General features: G+C 62.0%; 1 protein-coding gene across 6 annotated transcripts in view; it reads left to right on the top strand.

Moving 5' to 3' along the window:
• The window catches only part of LOC141975386 (potassium channel subfamily T member 2-like), a 42823-nt gene extending 25773 nt beyond the window's left edge, over window positions 1-17050 (top strand). The window contains exons 12-30 of one of the 6 annotated variants that reach the window (XM_074935708.1): window positions 44-180; window positions 517-580; window positions 1115-1223; window positions 1990-2098; window positions 2640-2696; window positions 3071-3220; window positions 3819-4054; window positions 4789-5011; window positions 5621-5726; window positions 6405-6577; window positions 6861-6932; window positions 7305-7439; window positions 7574-7685; window positions 7906-8004; window positions 11447-11530; window positions 14110-14238; window positions 14870-15173; window positions 15720-15804; window positions 16181-17050. In XM_074935708.1, the coding sequence (XP_074791809.1) occupies window positions 44-180; window positions 517-580; window positions 1115-1223; window positions 1990-2098; window positions 2640-2696; window positions 3071-3220; window positions 3819-4054; window positions 4789-5011; window positions 5621-5726; window positions 6405-6577; window positions 6861-6932; window positions 7305-7439; window positions 7574-7685; window positions 7906-8004; window positions 11447-11530; window positions 14110-14238; window positions 14870-15173; window positions 15720-15804; window positions 16181-16286 (2490 nt within the window). In that variant the 3' untranslated portion in view covers window positions 16287-17050. Of the gene's footprint in view, window positions 1-43; window positions 181-516; window positions 581-1114; window positions 1224-1989; window positions 2099-2639; window positions 2697-3070; window positions 3221-3818; window positions 4055-4788; window positions 5012-5620; window positions 5727-6404; window positions 6578-6860; window positions 6933-7304; window positions 7440-7573; window positions 7686-7902; window positions 8005-9957; window positions 10784-11446; window positions 11531-14109; window positions 14239-14869; window positions 15174-15719; window positions 15805-16180 lie in introns of those variants that run through there. The other 5 variants (XM_074935706.1, XM_074935707.1, XM_074935709.1 and 2 more) reach the window with 5 other exon arrangements.
• The last annotated feature ends 412 nt before the right edge of the window (window positions 17051-17462 follow it).

Consider the following 17462-nt stretch of genomic DNA (forward strand, 5'->3'; position numbering starts at 1 on the left):
AGGGCTGACCGTGCCCTGACCATGCCCCGCGACTCCCCGGCAGGACTACTATGTGGTGATCCTGTGCCCCACGGAGATGGACGTGGCGGTGCGGCGGGTGCTGCAGATCCCGCTCTGGTCCCAGCGCGTCATCTTCCTGCAGGGCTCGGCCCTCAAGGACCAGGACCTCATGCGGGCCAAGTGAGTGCCAGCCAGGCGGGGCTGCCCCAGGCCTCGGGGGCCCTTCCTCCCATCCCCGTCGGCCAATGACAGAGGGAATCGATGGAACTGGCCAGTGGGGTCAGAAAATCTTGGCTGCCCCCCCTAGCCAGCTGGCGGACCCATATGGGGGGCCCTGCCCCACCCTGTCTGTGAAGGGAGGGGTGCCGGGGCAGGGAACTGGCCTTGTCTGTAATGGGGGAGCAGGGGGTCCAGTCCCATCCTGTCTCCAGCCACTTTGCTCCCCATAGCTGGTCTAAGCTGCCCCGCTGGGGTCTGGTTTCCGGCTAATCCCCGTCTCTTCTCCCCACGCTGAAGGATGGATGACGCAGAGGCCTGCTTTATCCTCAGCAACCGCTTCGAGGGGGACCGGATCGCTGCGGTAGGTGCCACGCATTGATATCCCGCCCTGCGGGCCACCCAGCCGGACCCAGCACTGGGTTAAAGATGGTACTGGGGGAGGGGTATTTATTACAGGGTAGCACCCAGACACCCCGACCAAGATCAGGGCCCCGTCGTGCCGGGCGCTGCCCAGACCCCGACCGAGATCGGGGCCCCGTCGTGCTGGATGCTGGGCCACACAGCTCTCCTGCAGTGGCTTCTGGGATACGCGCTGGCAGGGACCGTGTTGTCCGGGTCTCCATCCTCTGCAGGGACCCCACCTGGGCAGGCTGAGACCCCCTGGTGCAGGGCAGCAGGAAGCAGCTGCCAGGCTGTCTGCATTTCCCAGCCATGGCGCCCTGCGTGGGTCGCTGTGTCCACGCCAGGCCGATTGGGTCTCTGGGGACCACGCTGCGCAGCAGGGTGCTGGGGGCTGTGGGGAGGTGTGATCCCTCCTGGCACCTGGGGGGCTGGGGGAAACGTGAGGGGGCTGGCCTGGCTGTGATGCTCTGCCCCATCTTGCCCATCCCCCCAGGATCATCAGACCATCCTGAGGGCCTGGGCGGTCAAGGACTTTGCCCCCAACTGCCCCCTGTACGTGCAGATCCTCAAACCCGAGAACAAGTTCCACATCAAATTCGCAGGTGAGGCGCCCTCACACGGCCCTCGCTGGGCCCTCTCTGCCCCCGTCCTGTCTCTGCCTCCGCTGTGCCCCTGGCACCCTCTCCTGCCCCTGCCCCATGCTCCTGCAGTGATCGGCAACGGGGGAGAGGAGAGAGATGGGAGGTGTCTATGGGGATGGGGGGATGGAGGGTTGGCTGGATAGAGGGTTATGAATGAGGGTGGATAAATGGGGAGATGGGGATGTATATGGGGATGGAGGGATGGATCAGGCAGGGGGTAGATGAATAGAGCAGACACAGTGGACGGGGATGGAGGGAGGGATCAGGCAGGGGGTAGATGAATAGAGCAGACACAGTGGACGGGGATGGAGGGACGGATCAGGCAGGGGGTAGATGAATAGAGCAGACACAGTGGACGGGGATGGAGGGAGGGATCAGGCGGGGGGTAGATGAATAGAGCAGACACAGTGGATGGGGATGGAGGGGGGGATCAGGCGGGGGGTAGATGAATAGAGCAGACAGTGGACGGGGATGGAGGGAGGGATCAGGCAGAGGGTAGATGAACAGAGCACACAGAGGAGTGGACGGGGATGGACGGAGAGCTAGAGAAGGAGGGAAGGTGGTCGGGTGGCTGGGTGGACGGAGAGCTGGCAGAGGCAGGATGATAGGCGGATGGAGGGAAGAAGGAAGGGACGGATGAAGGAAGCAAGCAGCTGGGGGAGCAGGCCCAGCTCCTCCGGGGCAGCCTCGGCCCTGGCTCCCAGCCCGTGTGCGCCTCTCTCTGCAGATCACGTGGTCTGCGAAGAAGAATTCAAGTACGCCATGTTGGCTCTGAACTGTGTGTGTCCAGCCACTTCCACCCTCATCACGCTGCTGATCCACACCTCGCGGGGACAGTGAGTAGCTGTGCCTGTCGCTGGCTGACCGCCCCCAGCTGGGGCTGCACTAGACCCAGCAGCACTGCCTGCGTCTGCACAGAGCCTGAGCCAGTCGCTTTCGGGCTGGGGGAACCCACCCAGTGCATCCCAGTGGGGTGTTGATTTTCAGCCCCACTGCTCTGGGGGTCCTGCCAATCGCACCCCAGCAGCAGGTCTCTCCACCCACCTTGGGGTCAGTACTCAAACTCTTCTGGGAGGGAAGGCAGTCAAGGGTGGGGTGGGACCAGGGAGCCCCACAGCACTTCCTCCTGCCCTGGAGACCTGTGCCCCTCCACAGCAGCACTGAGAAAGAAGCAGGGGAGGAGCCAGTGCCAGGGTGGGGGAGGAAACAGCATTAGGTGCACTGGGGGAGGCAGGAGTCAGCAGCAGGGTGGGGGAGACTAGCCCCAGCAGCATCTGCCTGAGTGTGCAGAGAGCCTGAGCCGATTGCCAGGGTGGGGGATGGTGGGGTGGCAGGGATGGGGTCGGTTGTCATTTGCCCCTTGGTGCCTTTGGACAGAACCACCCCCATGGAGCCCTTCAAGCCGCGGCCGAGCACCTGGCAGCCCCTGTCCAGGTGAGTCTGGCCTGGGGCCTGGGTGGGTGACGCGCTGCGGAGGGAGGGGACGCACTTGCCTCTGGGTCACGGGCCAGGAGGAGACGTTGGGGCCCCTCGTCCTGGGGCCGACCCCCGGCTGGAGCCCCCGCATCCAGAGCCAGGCGAGCAGCAGAGGGAGGGGCCCCAACCCTGCCCAGCTCTGGGACATCCCCCCCTGCGTTCTGTGAATGGCTGGAGACCCGTGGACTTTCCCTGCCGTGACCCAGGCACCAGCGACACCGGGGGTGAGTCCACAGGCCAGTGCTCCCCTCCCTCCTGGGCGGGGGTCGGGGGAGGGCCCCCCCCCGACCCAAGGGCTGTGATGCACATGGGGGGCGTCTCTCCCCCCGCAGGGACGGCCCCGCCTCCCCGGAGCAATGGCAGAGGATGTACAGCCGCTGCTCGGCCAACGAGGTCTACCACGTCCGGCTGGGGGACAGCAAGTTCCTGGGCCAATACCAGGGCAAGAGCTTCACCTACGCCTCCTTCCACGCCCACAAGAGGTACGCGGGGCCGGGGGAGGGCGGCTCCATGTGCCGCGTGTGCACCCCCGCATGCTGGCACGCCCTTGCACATGCACGCACATGTGTATGCTCGTGCCCATGCTCACACACGTGCTCATACACTTATGCACACGCTCACACACATTGGCATACCCTTCCAGGTGCTTGCACGCACGTGGGCAAGCTTACACCCTGGTGCGCATGCTTACACACATTGATTGGTGCATACCCTTGCACATGCATGCACATGCTCGCACATGTCCTTGTACACTTATGCACACACTTACAGACATTGGCATACTCTTCTGTGTGCTTGCACACACTTACACACATGTACACTCGTGCCCCGCCTGCAGACACACATTTGCATGCCCTTGCACGTGCGCAGACATCCTCGCCCACACGCACCCCTGTGCACGCGCATGATCCAGCTTGCGCGTGTTCTCTGTTCATGAGCACACTTACACCCAGCCAGGCCTGCACGCCGATTGCACCCCCAGGAGCTCTGAGCTGGCTTGCACACGCCTCCCTCCACCAGCTCTCCAGGGCTGAGCCCCCTCCCGGGGGAGCCAGGCGCTGACCCCGGCTGCCCCGGCAGGTACGGGGTGTGCCTGATCGGCGTGTGCCGGGAGGACAAGAGCAACATCCTGCTGAACCCGGGGCCCTGCCACATCCTGGCCTCCTCCGACACCTGCTTCTACATCAACATCTCCAAGGAGGAGAACTCGGCCTTCATCTTCCGCCAGCAGGAGCATCTGCGCCAGAGCCGGCTGCCCACCCCGGCCTACCCCGGCCTGACGCGCCTGCCCGTGCACAGCGTCATCGCCAGCATGGGTGAGCCCCCGCCCGGCCCTCACACCTCTCCAGCCAGTCGCCCCCCGGCACGGAGCCCGCCAGTTCCCCACCAATCCCCCGCTGGCTCTTCACCCTGCTGCAGCCAATCGGAACCCCAGCTTTCTCCCCTCGTCCCCTGCTGGCCTGTCAGGTCTCAGCCAATCACCGCCCGGCATGGGACTCCCCCCAGAGTGCCCCACCAATCCCCAGCCGGCCCTTCACCCCTCCTCAGCCGGTCATTATTGAGTATGGGGCCCTGCCAAACTCCCACCAATCTCCAGCTGGCTCGTCATACTACCCCAGCCAATCACCATCCAGCACTGGGCCACACCCTCCCTTAGTAATCCCCACTTGCCCCTTCACACTTCCCCAGCCAATCATCACTCAGCATGGGGCCCACCAATCCCCAGCCAGCCCTTTGCACTGCCGCAGCCAATCCCCACCCAGCACAGGCCCAGCTGCCTGCTCTCCAAACCCGGGGGGCAGGGCACCAGGTGGCTGGTGGGGCGGGGCCCAGCTGGGGGCCGGGTTCCAGTCCAGCCTCGCTGGGTGGCATCATGTGATACGAGTTTGCTGGGGCTCAGCCTGCCCCCACTCGGGGGGCATGTCACAGAATCGGCCCCACACCCCCCCCTGCAGGCTGGGGGAGGCATGTGGGGGCAGCCAGGACGGCTGGGCTCAGGGTCCTTCCCCCCCGGAGAGTGCCCTGACCCGCCTGCCCCCCGGCCGTGCAGGGACGGTGGCCATGGACCTGCCGGACTCTGGCAGCAGCCCGGACAGCGTGGGCGGGACCACGCTGGGCCTGCCGGGCGACCCGGCGGGCACCGAGAAGCGCCGCAGCATCGCCCCCGTGCTGGAGGTGGTGGACGCCATCCCCAGCCCCGCCTTCGACCTGCTGAGCGACCAGTCGGAGGACGAGGCCACCCACTCTGACGGCGCCGCAGCCGCCTCCGGCACGTAAGGACCCGCCCGCCCCGCCTGCCACGGGGCCCTGTGTGACACGGCTCGAGCTGGGGGGGTCTCAGCGTCCTGACTGGCCCCGTCCACGGAGAGGCCACGGGGACGGAGGGGAGTGGGGCATGTAGGGACCTGCCTCTGGGGCACGCCTGGTGCTGCCCCCGCGAATTCCGGCCTGGACCTGCAGCGCCCCTTGCAGGGTCCCGACGGGAAATGTTTATAGCAGTGGGGAGAGAGGCGGCTGTCCATGGGTCGGGAGCCGCAATCCCCCAATGCCCGCATGCTCCCCCCCGGTATGGGAGACCCCAGGGGGGTTTGCCAACGACAGCATGTGCGTGTCTCCAGGCACGTGAGCGTGTGGTGTGGGGTACACGAGGGACCCCCGAGAGTTAAGGGCTGCCCAGAGCACAGACAGACACCCATGCCCCGTGCACTAACCCAGCTGGAAGGAGCTGCCCGGCTTGGCAGGATGCCCGTGTCTCCTGCCCAGCTCCAATGCGCCCGGCCTGGCGCTTTGGGGCTATGAGGAGCGAGGCCCCCCAAAGGGCGCTGGCCTCCCCTTCTCCCTGCCCCCCAGCTCCTCCTTCCCCCTCTCTCTTGGTCTTCCAGCTGGGTAAAGGGTTACCCCACCAACTCCCCCTACATCGGCAGCTCCCCCGCCCTCTGCCACCTGGTCCAGGAGAAGACCCCCTTTTGCTGCCTGCGGCTGGACAAGGTACCACCAGGGCTGGGCAAGATGCCCCCGGGGGCGATGCCAAGGGGCCCTGGGCTGGGCCCCCAGCACCATCCCAGGGGCCCCTGCCCTGCCCCAGTGACCCCCTGGGGCCACCCCAGGGACACATGGCTGGCCCCCCTAAGAGGCTGCAGGTGAGGGGGCACAAGTGAGCAAAGGATGATACAACCCCCCCACCAACGTATAGATCCAGGAAGGAACGGGGAGGGGGTCACCCCCCACCTCAGCCCCAAGTCTCCAGCTGGGGATCAGAGGAAAATGGGGGGATGGGTCACGCCCCCTCTGGGCTGGGGGATCGGTGGTGTTAACCCCCGCTTTGCTGGTGGGAAATGGGGGGATGGGTCACGCCCCCTCTGGGCTGGGGGATCGGTGGGGTTAACCCCCACTTTGCTGGTGGGAAATGGGGGGATGGGTCACGCCCCCTCTGGGCTGGGGGATCGGTGGTGTTAACCCCCGCTTTGCTGGTGGGAAATGGGGGGTTGGTCACGCCCCCTCTGCGCTGGGGGATCGGTGGGGTTTAACCCCTGCCATGCTGGCACCCCAGAAGCCAGCTGTACCCCCAGCCAAGTCAGATCCCTGGGGGGTCCCAGGCGCCAGTCTCAGCACTGGCAGGGAATGAGGGGGGGTGGTGCCCCCGGCGAACCCCGCTTGCCCCTGCAGAGCTGCCACCACTACCCGTACGAGGACGCCCGCGCCTACCGCTTCCAGAACGAGCTCATCATTGTCTCGGCTGAGAGAGCCGGCAATGGGCTGTACAACTTCATCGTGCCACTGCGGGCGTACTACCGGCCCCGCAAGGAGCTCAGCCCCATCGTGCTGCTGCTGGAGAACATGTGAGGGACCTGCCCCGGGTAAAGGGGTCGGGGAGGGGGCCCCAGGGCACAGGCATGGGCTGGGGGGAGAGGGGGAGCTGTCAGGGATAGACAGCGGGTGCTGGGCTCGCCGGCACACCACTGGGTATTGGGCAGAGGGAGTGGGACAGGGACATGTGGGGGGCCAGGCCGTGGGGCGGGGGCAGAGGCTGGGGGGGTGGGGGTGGAGTAATGCAGACTGGGTGGGAGCAGGGATCGCCCCCCCCGTCTGCCCCTCCACTGCCGTCCCCCGTTTCACTTGCAGGCCAGAGACCCAGTTCCTGGAGGCCATTTGCTGGTTCCCCCTGGTCTATTACATGGTGGGCTCCATCGATAAGTGAGTAGGTGCTGCATGGGGCAGACCGGGGCAAGGGCTGGGGCGGACCCAGGAGGGAGGGAGGCGGAACCACTCGTCCCCTCTGGATTTCCGGCCACGCTTGCTTTGGCCCTGGGCTCTGGGGCACGGTCCCGGGCTCAGCTGGGGGGCCGGTGGCGTGGGCCAGCTCGGCCCCCTCCCGCCTGCCCCCATCCGGTTGGCGTCGTGGTGCCCTGTGCCCTCACCCCCCTCTAATTCGGGTAGCTTTGGAGGCCCCCAGGGGTGCAAGCCAGTGGAGGCCGGGGGGGGGGGGAGGCTGGGCACATGTGGGGCGGGAGGGGTGTGGGGCAGGGCGGCGCTGCCTGGCACAACAGCCGACCCCCCGCCCCCCAGCCTGGACGACCTGCTGCACTGCGGCGTGACCTTTGCTGCCAGCATGGTGGTCGTGGACAAGGAGAGCTCCATGATCGCGGACGAGGACTACATGGCCGACGCCAAAACCATCGTCAACGTCCAGACGCTGTTCAGGTACGGGGCCGGGGGAGCCAGGACGCCTGGGGTCCCTCCCCGGCGCTGGGAGGGGAGCGGGGTCCCGTGGTTAGAGCAGGGGGTGGGGGCTGGGCTCAGGAGCCCGTCTGACCCCGTCTTTGTGCCCGGGGCAGGCTGTTCCCAGGCCTGAACATCATCACCGAGCTGACGCACCCGGCCAACATGCGCTTCATGCAGTTCAAGGCCAAGGATCGCCACGCGCTGGCCCTGTCCAAGCTGGAGAAGGTACGGCCTGGCCGGACCCACGCTGCCCCACACTCCCTGTCCCCCCCCCACACTTCCCTGCTGCTCCCGCCTGCCCCCGCTGTGCCCCACGCCCCCCGCTGCACCCCTACCCCCCTGGCCTCCTGCACCCCCTGCCCCGTGCTGCCCCCCTGTATCTCCCTGTCCCCCCCGTGCCCTGGCCCGCTGCACCCCACTCACTCGCTCTCTGTGCCCACAGAAGGAGCGGGAGAACGGCTCCAACCTGGTGTACATGTTCCGCCTGCCTTTCGCTGCAGGGAAGGTGTTCAGCGTCAGCATGCTAGACACACTGCTCTACCAGGTACCCCAGGGACCCCCTGCCCCGGCGACACCCCTCCCTCCCCCAGGGACCCTCCCTCCCCACCCCCAGCAACCCCCCTCCAACTCCCAGGGACCCTCCCTCCCTGCCCCCAGGGACCCTCCTTGGGGAAATCCCCTGCCCCTGGGGACCCCTCTTCCTGCCCCTGGGGACCCTCCCTGGGGTTATCTGAACAGGTGATCTGCTAGATCCCTCCAATCCTTGACCCTGGGAGCCAGCCTTACTCTGCTCTGCTGTGAGAACCCCACTCCTGGGCTGGTCACGCACAGCCTCTGCCATGTCAGCTGCTCCTTGGATTGTGCAACCGAATGACACTGGCTAATATCTCCGGCCCCGGACACAACCCTAGGAACCTTGGTCCAGTTATGCTGCTGGACACTGCAAGCTTCCATGAGTTTGTCAATTTAACAAAGAAATTGAGGTGTACCAGGCTTGTTTTCCCAAGGGGAGCCTCTGACATGCTTCAAACCAACCGCACTGCTTCAGGTAGAATAAACAGATTTATTAACTACAAAGATAGATTTTAAGTGATTATAAGTCAAGGCACAACAAGTCCGATTTGGTCAAATGAAATAAAAGCAAAACTCATTCTAAGATGATCTTAACACTTCCAATGTTGTTACAAACTGAGATGCTTCTCACCACAGGCTGGTGGTTGCCCTTCAGCCAGGCTCTCCCCTTTGATCAGCGCTTCAGTCACTTGGTGGTGGTGTCTGTCGATGGAGGTGGGAGAGAGAGAGGAAGAGCCTGGCAAACGTCTCTTCCTTTTATCATGTTCTTTCTTCCCTCCTGGCTTTGCCCCCCTCCCCCACTTCAGGGTCAGGGGAGCATTACCTCATTGCAGTCCCTGAATGACCAAAGGAAGGGCGGTGACTCACTCCAGAGTCCAACAGATCCTTTGTTGCTGCCCAGACCAGTGTCCTTTGTGCCTGTGAGGCTGGGCTGGGTTTGTCCCATACATGCCCTGATGAGGTGTGAACTGCCCCTCTGCTCTTCGAGAGTTTTGCCTGGCTCTGTTTTAAGCCATGAGGGCACATTTTTCAGCCTCATAACTATATACATGAAATTACAACCTATAACAACAATTACTATAACAACTGCTCAGTGCATCATGAGCCTTCCGAAGACACCCGACATGACAACCTTTGCATTGGATACCACACAGTCATTTTACAAGGATGAACATGGGGGTGCAGGGTGTTCCCACGAGGTACAGAGCATCACACATCTCCCCTTAGTTTACTGCAAGAGGGTTAGTCACTGACTAGCTCGAAGGCAGTTTGTGTTATAGTTCTCTTGGCATCCAGCCATTGTGGCCATGAGGCAGCGTGCCTCAGTCTCCCCTTGCACACACAGCAAACCAGGTTTGTTATGGTTTCTCTGCTGTGATAAGCTTTGAATCTGATTACATGTATTAACTGAGAACTAGCGTTCCCGTAAGGTTTAACATCCGTGTCAAAATTCTTATCCCCAAAACTCAACATTAATACCAAAACATTTTATCACAGATGGACGTTTACAGGTATCTTTATGATACCACGCCTCTGTTCAGATAGTCTGGTTTGAGGTCAGTTGTTCATTACCCATGGTGTCCTTTGACTCTCTCCCATGGAATCAGTCACTGGCTTTTCCTTCCCTCCAGTGTTCCCCTCTGTGTGGGCTCTTAATTTAACCATGTTTCTGGAGTTTTGGTGCCTCAGGGTCTGGCAAGGTAGGTGTTGAGGAGGATCCTGCACATTGGCTGGCCTTTTGGGGAGTGGTCTCCCAACCCCAGGACTGTACACATGCAGAAAATCCAGCTTCCCTTTTGGGGTTACCGAGTGTTTCCCCCTCCAGCACTGAGTCCTTCCCTGCCCCCTAGACTAGAGGGCTGTGATCCGTGCTCTCTGGGCTAGGTGTGTTTACCCTTCAATCAGATTCACCTTTTCCCCACAGCTCTCCCACCAAACGACCACCTTGCAACTTCCAGGTCTCAAATCCTCTGTTCTCACAGGCATTGGAGCTGCATCCATTGGTTTCGCTATCAGGGTAGGAACTCTTATCGGGGATTTCAGGTATTACACACAGGCCTGTTGAAGGCAGTCAGATATTCAGCAATACCATCGTCCTCACTGAATGCAGGACATAAGTGTTCCCACTGGTGGATTTTTGGCGTGATGGGAGTCGTTGGGGTCGGGAGGTTCTGGTTCTGCTTCTCTAGCAGGTCCAGTTGGTGTTTTCGCTCGCTCTCTCTTTCTTCTCTCTCTCTCTTTCTCTCTCTTTTATCTCCAGTTCTTTCAGTTGCAGTAATCTCTGGTGCGCCCGCTCCTTGTCTGCAATCTGCAGGCTAAAAAGCTCCAACTTCACAATCGCTTCACTGCTTTCACTCATTTTCCTGCTTTTCTGTTCCAACTTCCCTTTCCCGAAATACGCAAACAGAAAATAACAAACCTCTGACCTCCTCCTGACTGTTCTTAGCCACTGCGCTTAAGACTCACTTAAAATCACAAATATCAGTGCTTAAAGTGTGAACTTCATTTGGAGTAACAAGCTGCACATACGCCCTGCTCGCTCTGCCACTGTGACGTCCCCCTCTGGTGTTATCCGGACCGGTGATCTGCTCGGTCACTCCAATCCTTGACCCTGGGAGCCAGCCTGACCCTGCTCTGCTGTGAGTACCCCCACTCCTGGGCTGGTCACGCACAGCCTCTGCCATGTCAGCTGCTCCTTGGATTGTGCAACCGAATGACACTGGCCAATATCTCCAGCCCCAGACACAACCCTAGGAACCTTGGTCTTGCAGCGTCCAGTTATGCTGCTGGACGCTGCCAGCTTCTATGAGTTCATCAATTTAACAAAGAAATTGAGATGTACCAGGCTTGTTTTCCCAAGGGGAGCCTCTGACACGCTTCAAACCAACCGCACTGTGTCAGGTAGAAGAAACAAACAGGATAAACATGGGGGTGTAGGGTATTCCCACGAGGTGCAGAACATCACCCCCCCCATCCACAGGGACCTCCCCTCCCCGTTCCTGCGGACCCCCCGAGGGACCTCCCCTCCCTTCCCCCAGGTACCCTCCCTGGGGACACCCACTATTCCCTGCTCCTGGGAGCCCCGCCCCCCCACACCCAGCCCTGCATCCCCTTGTCTCCTTCTCTACCAGGTAATCCCCCAATCCTGCCCCACCATACCTGGGACGTGCCAGCCTCCCCCCTCTGTGTGGGACGTCCCAGCCCCCCTCACCCCACCAGAGGACATGCCAGCCTGCAGCCCTGGCAGGGGCAGCCCAGAGCCTGCTGTGCTGGGTCCAGGGGCCAGGCTGGCCTCACCAATCTGCACTGTGAGATCTGCTCCCATCCCCTCCTTGCCAGTAAGGGGAGATGGGGAATCGGGGGCAGGGGGTGGCCCAGAAAGCTCCCCATTGACCCTTCCCCCTGTCCTGCAGTCGTTTGTGAAGGATTACATGATCTCCATCACCCGCCTGCTCCTGGGGCTCGACTCCATGCCAGGCTCTGGCTTCCTGTGCGCGGTGAGTACCTGGCCGGACGCTGCCTGGCACCTGCCCCTCACCCTGGTGTCTGGGCATCTGTGTCTGCATCCCTCTGCCTGCCTCTCACTTGTCCTGTCCATCCCTCTGCTTTACACATCTGTCCGGCCAGTCATGTGTCTCCTCACATGGCCCTCTGTCCGTCCATCGGTCCCCTCACACAGCCCTCCATCCATCCGTCCCCACATGCAGTCTTCTGTCTGTCCAAGGGGTGCCATTTAGGAAGGGCAGGGGGGGCTCTGGCCCCCCCTGAGTTTTGCACCTGAGGTCTGCTCACAGCGCTTGCCCTAGCCCCAGACAGACAGTTAACTGCACACAGGTAACTGCAAACAAACCAGGGAAATGCAGCCGAGATGGAGCTACTATAAGGTGGGTGCATAACTGGTTGGAAAATCGTTCCCAGAGAGTAGTTATCCATGGTTCACAGTCAGGCTGGAAGGGCAGAACGAGTGGGGTCCCGCGGGATAAGTTCTGGGTCCGGTTCTGTTCAATGTCTTCATCAATGATTTAGATAATGGCATACAGAGTACACTTATAAAGTTTGCGGACAATGCCAAGCTGGGAGGGGTTGCAAGTGCTTTGGAGGATGGAATTAAAATTCAGAATGATCTGGACAAACTGGAGAAATGGGCTGAAGTAAATAGGATGAAATGCAATAAGGACAAATGCAAAGTGCTCCACTTAGGAAGGAACAATCAGTTGCACACACACAAAATGGGAAATGACTGCCTAGGAAGGAGTCCTGCGGAAAGGGATCTGGGGGTCAGAGTGGATCACAAGCTAAATATGAGTCAACAGTGTAAAGCTGTTTCAAAAAAAGCAAACATCCTTCTGGGATGTATTAGCAGAAGTGTTGTAAGCAAGACACGAGAAGTCATTCTTCCGCTCTACTCTGCGCTGATTAGGCTTCAACTGGAGTGTTGTGTCCAGTTCTGGGCGCCACATTTCAGGAAAGATGTGGACAAATTGGAGAAAGTCCAGAGAAGAGCAACAAAAATGATCAAAGGTCTAGAAAACATGACCTCTGAGGGAAGATTGAAAAAATTGGGTTTGTTTCATCTGGAGAAGAGAAGACTGAGAGGGGACATGAGAATAGTTTTCAAGTACATACAAGGTTGTTACAAGGAGGAGGGAGAAAAAATGTTCTTAACAAGGACAAGAAACAATGGGCTGAAATTGCAGCAAGGGAGGTCTAGGTTGGACATTAGGAAAAACTTCCTACCTGTCAGGGTGGTTAAACACTGGAATAAATTGCCCAGGGAGGTTGTGAAATCTCCATCATTGGGGATTTTTAAGAGCAGGTTGGAGAAACACCTATCAGGGATGGTCTAGATAATACTTAGTCCTGCCTTGAGTGTGGGGGACCGGACTGGATGGCCTCTCTAGGTCCCTTCCAGTTCTGTGATTATTTCTCCCTATATAAGCTCACAATTTTGATGCCACTTTTCCAAACCCACCATGATGACACCATATTTCTTCCTAGAAAAGAGACAACTAAGAGTGGATATGATAGAGACCTACAAAATCATGAATGGTTTGGAAAAATTGAATAAGGAAGTGTTATTTACTCCTTCACTTAAAGCACAAGAACTAGGGGTCACCCAATGGAATGAATAGGCAGCAGGTTTAAAACAAACAAAAGGAAGTATTTACATAACGCACAGTCAACCTGTGGAACTCCTTGCCAGAGGATGTTGTGAAAGCCAAGACTATAACAGGGTTCAAAAAAGAACCTGATAAGTTCCTGGAGGTTAGGTCCATCAATGGCTATTAGACAGGATGGGCAGGGATGGTGTCCCTAGCCTCTGCCAGAATCTGGGAATGGGGAACAGGGATGATTCCCTGTTCTGTTCATTCCCTCTGGGGCACCTGGCACTGGCCACTGTCGGAAGACAGGACACTGGGCTAGATGGACCATTGCTCTGACCCAGTTTGGCCGTTCTGATGTTCTTATATAGAACCCAGATGTATCTGCCCCCCACTGTAACCCACTTGACCCCACTCCCCTCCCAGAGCTGAGATAGAACCCAGGAGTCCTGACAGAGTCTCTCTGTCTGCAGAGTTAGTAACAAAGTAAGAATAAACATTACATTTTTAAACCTAACCAGTGTCCCATAGGTGACTTGCCACAAGATGTCAGAACATGTTAGTATTAAGGCTGAGTGGGTCTAATATTTATTGAATCTTTGTTCTTTTCTATAGGAATTAGATCCAGGGCTCCTGTCAGCTAATTGCTAAGTTCTCTGCCAAAACACTTTTTAGGTCCCTAAGTAGCCCCTGGCCTGGCATCACAGTCAAAGTTGCTCCCCGAAATCTGAAATGGCACACTGGGTCGGTCCCCTCATGCTGCCCGCAGTCCGTCAGTCCCCACACACGGCCCCCTCGCTCTCTGTCTCCCCCACCCTTTCCCTTCTGTTCTCGGTGTGGGGCTCGCTCCTCATCCCCCTGCAGGTGCCGGTAGGGGGGCAGCAGTCACTGCTGCATGGGGAGGGGATGGCAGGCTCAGGGGGGCAGGGGGACGCCCCCTCCCCCGCAGGGTGACCCATCTCTCTCCCCCGCAGCTGAAGGTGACCGAGGACGACCTGTGGATCCGCTCCTACGGGCGCCTCTACCAGAAGCTCTGCTCCAGCACGGGCGACATCCCGATCGGCATCTACCGCACCGAGTGCCACCTGTTCTCTGCCACCGAGGTGCCCCCCCCTCCCCTCCGCCCCGGGATCAGGGCTTGGCCCCCATCCTTCCCCGGGAGCGGAGCTGGGCCCCATCCCCCACCAGGATCAGGACTTGGCCCCATTCTCCCCCTGGGAGCAGGGCTTGGCCCCCATTCCCCCCCCCCGGGAGGAGAGTTTGGCCCCCATTCTCCCCCTGGGATCAGAGCTGGGTCCCCTGGGATCAGGGCTTGGCCCCCATTCCTCCCCCGGGATCAGGGCTTGGCCCCCATTCCCCCCCCCCGGGAGCAGAGCTGTGCCCCCATCCCCCCCGGGATCAGGACTTGGCCCCCATTCTCCCCCCGGGATCAGGGCTTGGCCCCCATTCCCCCCCTCCCCCCGGGAGCAGAGCTGTGCCCCCATCCCCCCCGGGATCAGGGCTCTTCCCCCCCCCCGGAGCAGGGCTGGGGCCCCCCCAGTTCACGCTCACCCCCCCCTTCAGGAGCAGGATCATCCCCCTCCAGTGTGTTCAGGGGCCACGGGATGGTCTCCAGGGCGGGTCGTGGGGGGCAGGGGGTCCCCACTCCTCTGTGCCCCGCCCCCACCTCCAGCACCGCGGATCCCCCGGGTGGGGGGGTCCGCGGCCCCCCGCGCTGACCCCCGCCCCCCCCAGTCGCAGGTCTCGGTCAGCGCGGAGGACGACGAGGACACGCGGGAGCCGCGCGGCGCCCGGCTCTGCCGCCGGGGGCCCCGCGACTCGACGGGCCGCGACCCGGCCGAGCAGCCGCTGCTGCGCCGCAAGAGCCTGCAGTGGGCCCGGCGGCTGAGCCGCAAGGGCGGGCGCCGCCCCAGCCAGACGGCGGCCGAGCGCATCAGCCAGCAGCGCCGTGCGCTGTCCCACCGCTCCGAGCGCCAGGAGCTCGGCGCCCTGGTGCAGACCCGCATGAGACATCTGGGGCTCTCGGCCGCCGGCTACAGTACGGGGGGCTCGGGGGCCGCGCTGGGGGTGCTGGGGGCTGGTCTCGGGGGCTGGGCCCGGGGATTGAGCTGGGGGGTCCCGGGGGCTGGGCCGGGGGGTGCCGGGGGCTGGGCCAGGGGCTGAGCTGGGGGGTGCTGGGGGCTGGGCCAGGGGCTGAGCTGGGGGGGGCCGGGGGCTGGGCTCGGGCGCCGCGCTGGGGGTGCCGGGGGCCGCGCTGGGGGGGGCCGGGGGCTGGGCTCGGGGGCCGCGCTGGGGGGGGCCGGGGGCTGGGCCCGGGGGGCTGCGCTGGGCGGGGTCCCAGGTGGGCTGCGCTCGGGGGCCGAGCTGGGCAGGGTCCCGGATGGGCTGGGCCCAGGGGCTGAGCTGGGGGGGTGTCCGGGGCGGGCTGGGAGCGGGGTCCGGGCGGGCTGAGCTGGGGGAGGTCTGGGTGGGCTGGGCCCGTGGGTCTGAGCGGCGGTTGGGGGTGGTACTGGCCTGGCCGACTCTGCCCAGGGATGGGCTGGGGGGCCGGGCAGGGGTCTCACCATCTCCCCCCCGCTTGCAGTGGACATGATGGACCAGGGCAACACGCTGTCTTACATCCTGCTCAACCCCTCGCCCGACACGCGGCTGGAAATCAACGACGTGGTGTGAGTGCCGGGGGCACGGCCAGCGGGGGGCGGGTGCTGCTCTCTGGGGGGGGCACCCACACCCTCTGCCCAGGTTGCATTCGGCTGCTCCCCCCTCTCCTACACCCTTCCCCTTCAATCCTCAGCCCCGGGCCAAATCCACGCTGGGCTTAGCCCTCCTCACAGCCCCCAGTCCCACCCGGATCCCCCCAGCCGTCCCCTGGTGAGGGAGCACCCCCACCCATGGGCCCAGGGGGGCTGGGCTCAGCAGCCCCCCCCAGAGAGGGGAGGTGCTGGGGTATAGCTGGCCTGCTCATTTCGGGGGGACAGGAACGAAGGCTGGCGGGGGGACTGCCTGGCCCCTGGCCCCCCCGACATCTCCTTTGTCTCCCCACAGGTATCTCATCCGGCCCGACCCCCTGACCCTGGTCTCTGCCAGCAGCCCCAGCCGGAAAGCCAGCGTCAGCCACTCCGAGGACCTGAAGGACAGCACCCATCTGTGACCCCAGCCAGGAGACACGTGCCAACACTGTGACCCCCTGCTCGGCAATGGACTCTGTCAGCCCCCGAGCCAAGATCTGCTCCCAGGGCACCGGGCACCTGCAGGGAGGGGGCTTGGTCCTGCCGCCACCGGGCCTGATCCTGGCCCAGTCTATACGGCTCCCGGAGCCATGGGGGCGCTGCCCTGAGAAGACTTGGCAGCGGGGGGCCGTGCCCGTTCCAGGTCCAGTGCTTTCCCATTGGCTCTGGAAAGAGCAGCCCTGTCCCTCCCAGCACAGGCAGCCCTGACCCATCGGGCACTGTGAGAATTGTGCCCCCTCCTGGGAACCCCACGGGACAGACAGACAGGCAGGCCTGCCCCGCTGTGCCTGTGCCCGCTGCCCCATGCTTCCTGCAGCTCTGACCGGCTGAGACGGGCCCCGCGCCACCTGCATTCCAGCCCCAGAGACAGGAATCCGGCCCCCAGGCTGGGGGCGCCCTCTGGGATGCCAAGGCCCTTAGGGCATTTCTCCTTGGCATCAGCCCACGCCCAGTCTCTCTTCCAGCTTGGATCTGGTTGTGTGCCCCTCCGCTCCCCGCAGGCAGCTCCCCGTCCCCACGCTGGGACCGGGTTGGGGACAGGGACCGGAGCTGTCCGTGCGGGCACCCCTCCTGTTAAAGGATCGAGGCCAGGCATGCTGGGAAATGCACTGGCACCCCCCTCCCCCCCGCGCGCCACTGGTTGAATGTAGCTCCCCCCCTCCCCGGCCTGGGACATGGGCCAAGGGACTTCTTAATGCCAGAGATTCCTCTGACTCTGGTCTCACTGTGAACATGGGCTCTTAGATGTACAGATACAATAAACCTCTCTAGCTGCCTTGGAGACGCTCCATCAGTGTGTGTGTGGTGAGGGGGGAGCCCTGCCTCTCCCCACATGTTCATGAATCTCACCATATTTCCTGGGTTCCCCCCACAAATCTCCAGCTCCCGGAGTCCTGTGATCACAGGAGACATTCGGCTTTCGTTTAGCCAACAGTGAGCGAATCTGTGCAGCCGTCCCTGGAAGCCGCAGCTCTTGGGCAGCCGAGGTGCTGGGCTGGGGTTCTTTAAGCCCTTGTGATTTTTCGCTCCATCGGCTGCCGGCCAGCCTGGGGCGTTGGAAATCCGTGGTTACTTGAACAGGAGCGCGTGGGTCTAAG

Source organism: Natator depressus, chromosome 20 (assembly GCF_965152275.1).
Source record: "Natator depressus isolate rNatDep1 chromosome 20, rNatDep2.hap1, whole genome shotgun sequence".
NCBI lineage: Eukaryota > Metazoa > Chordata > Testudines > Cheloniidae > Natator > Natator depressus.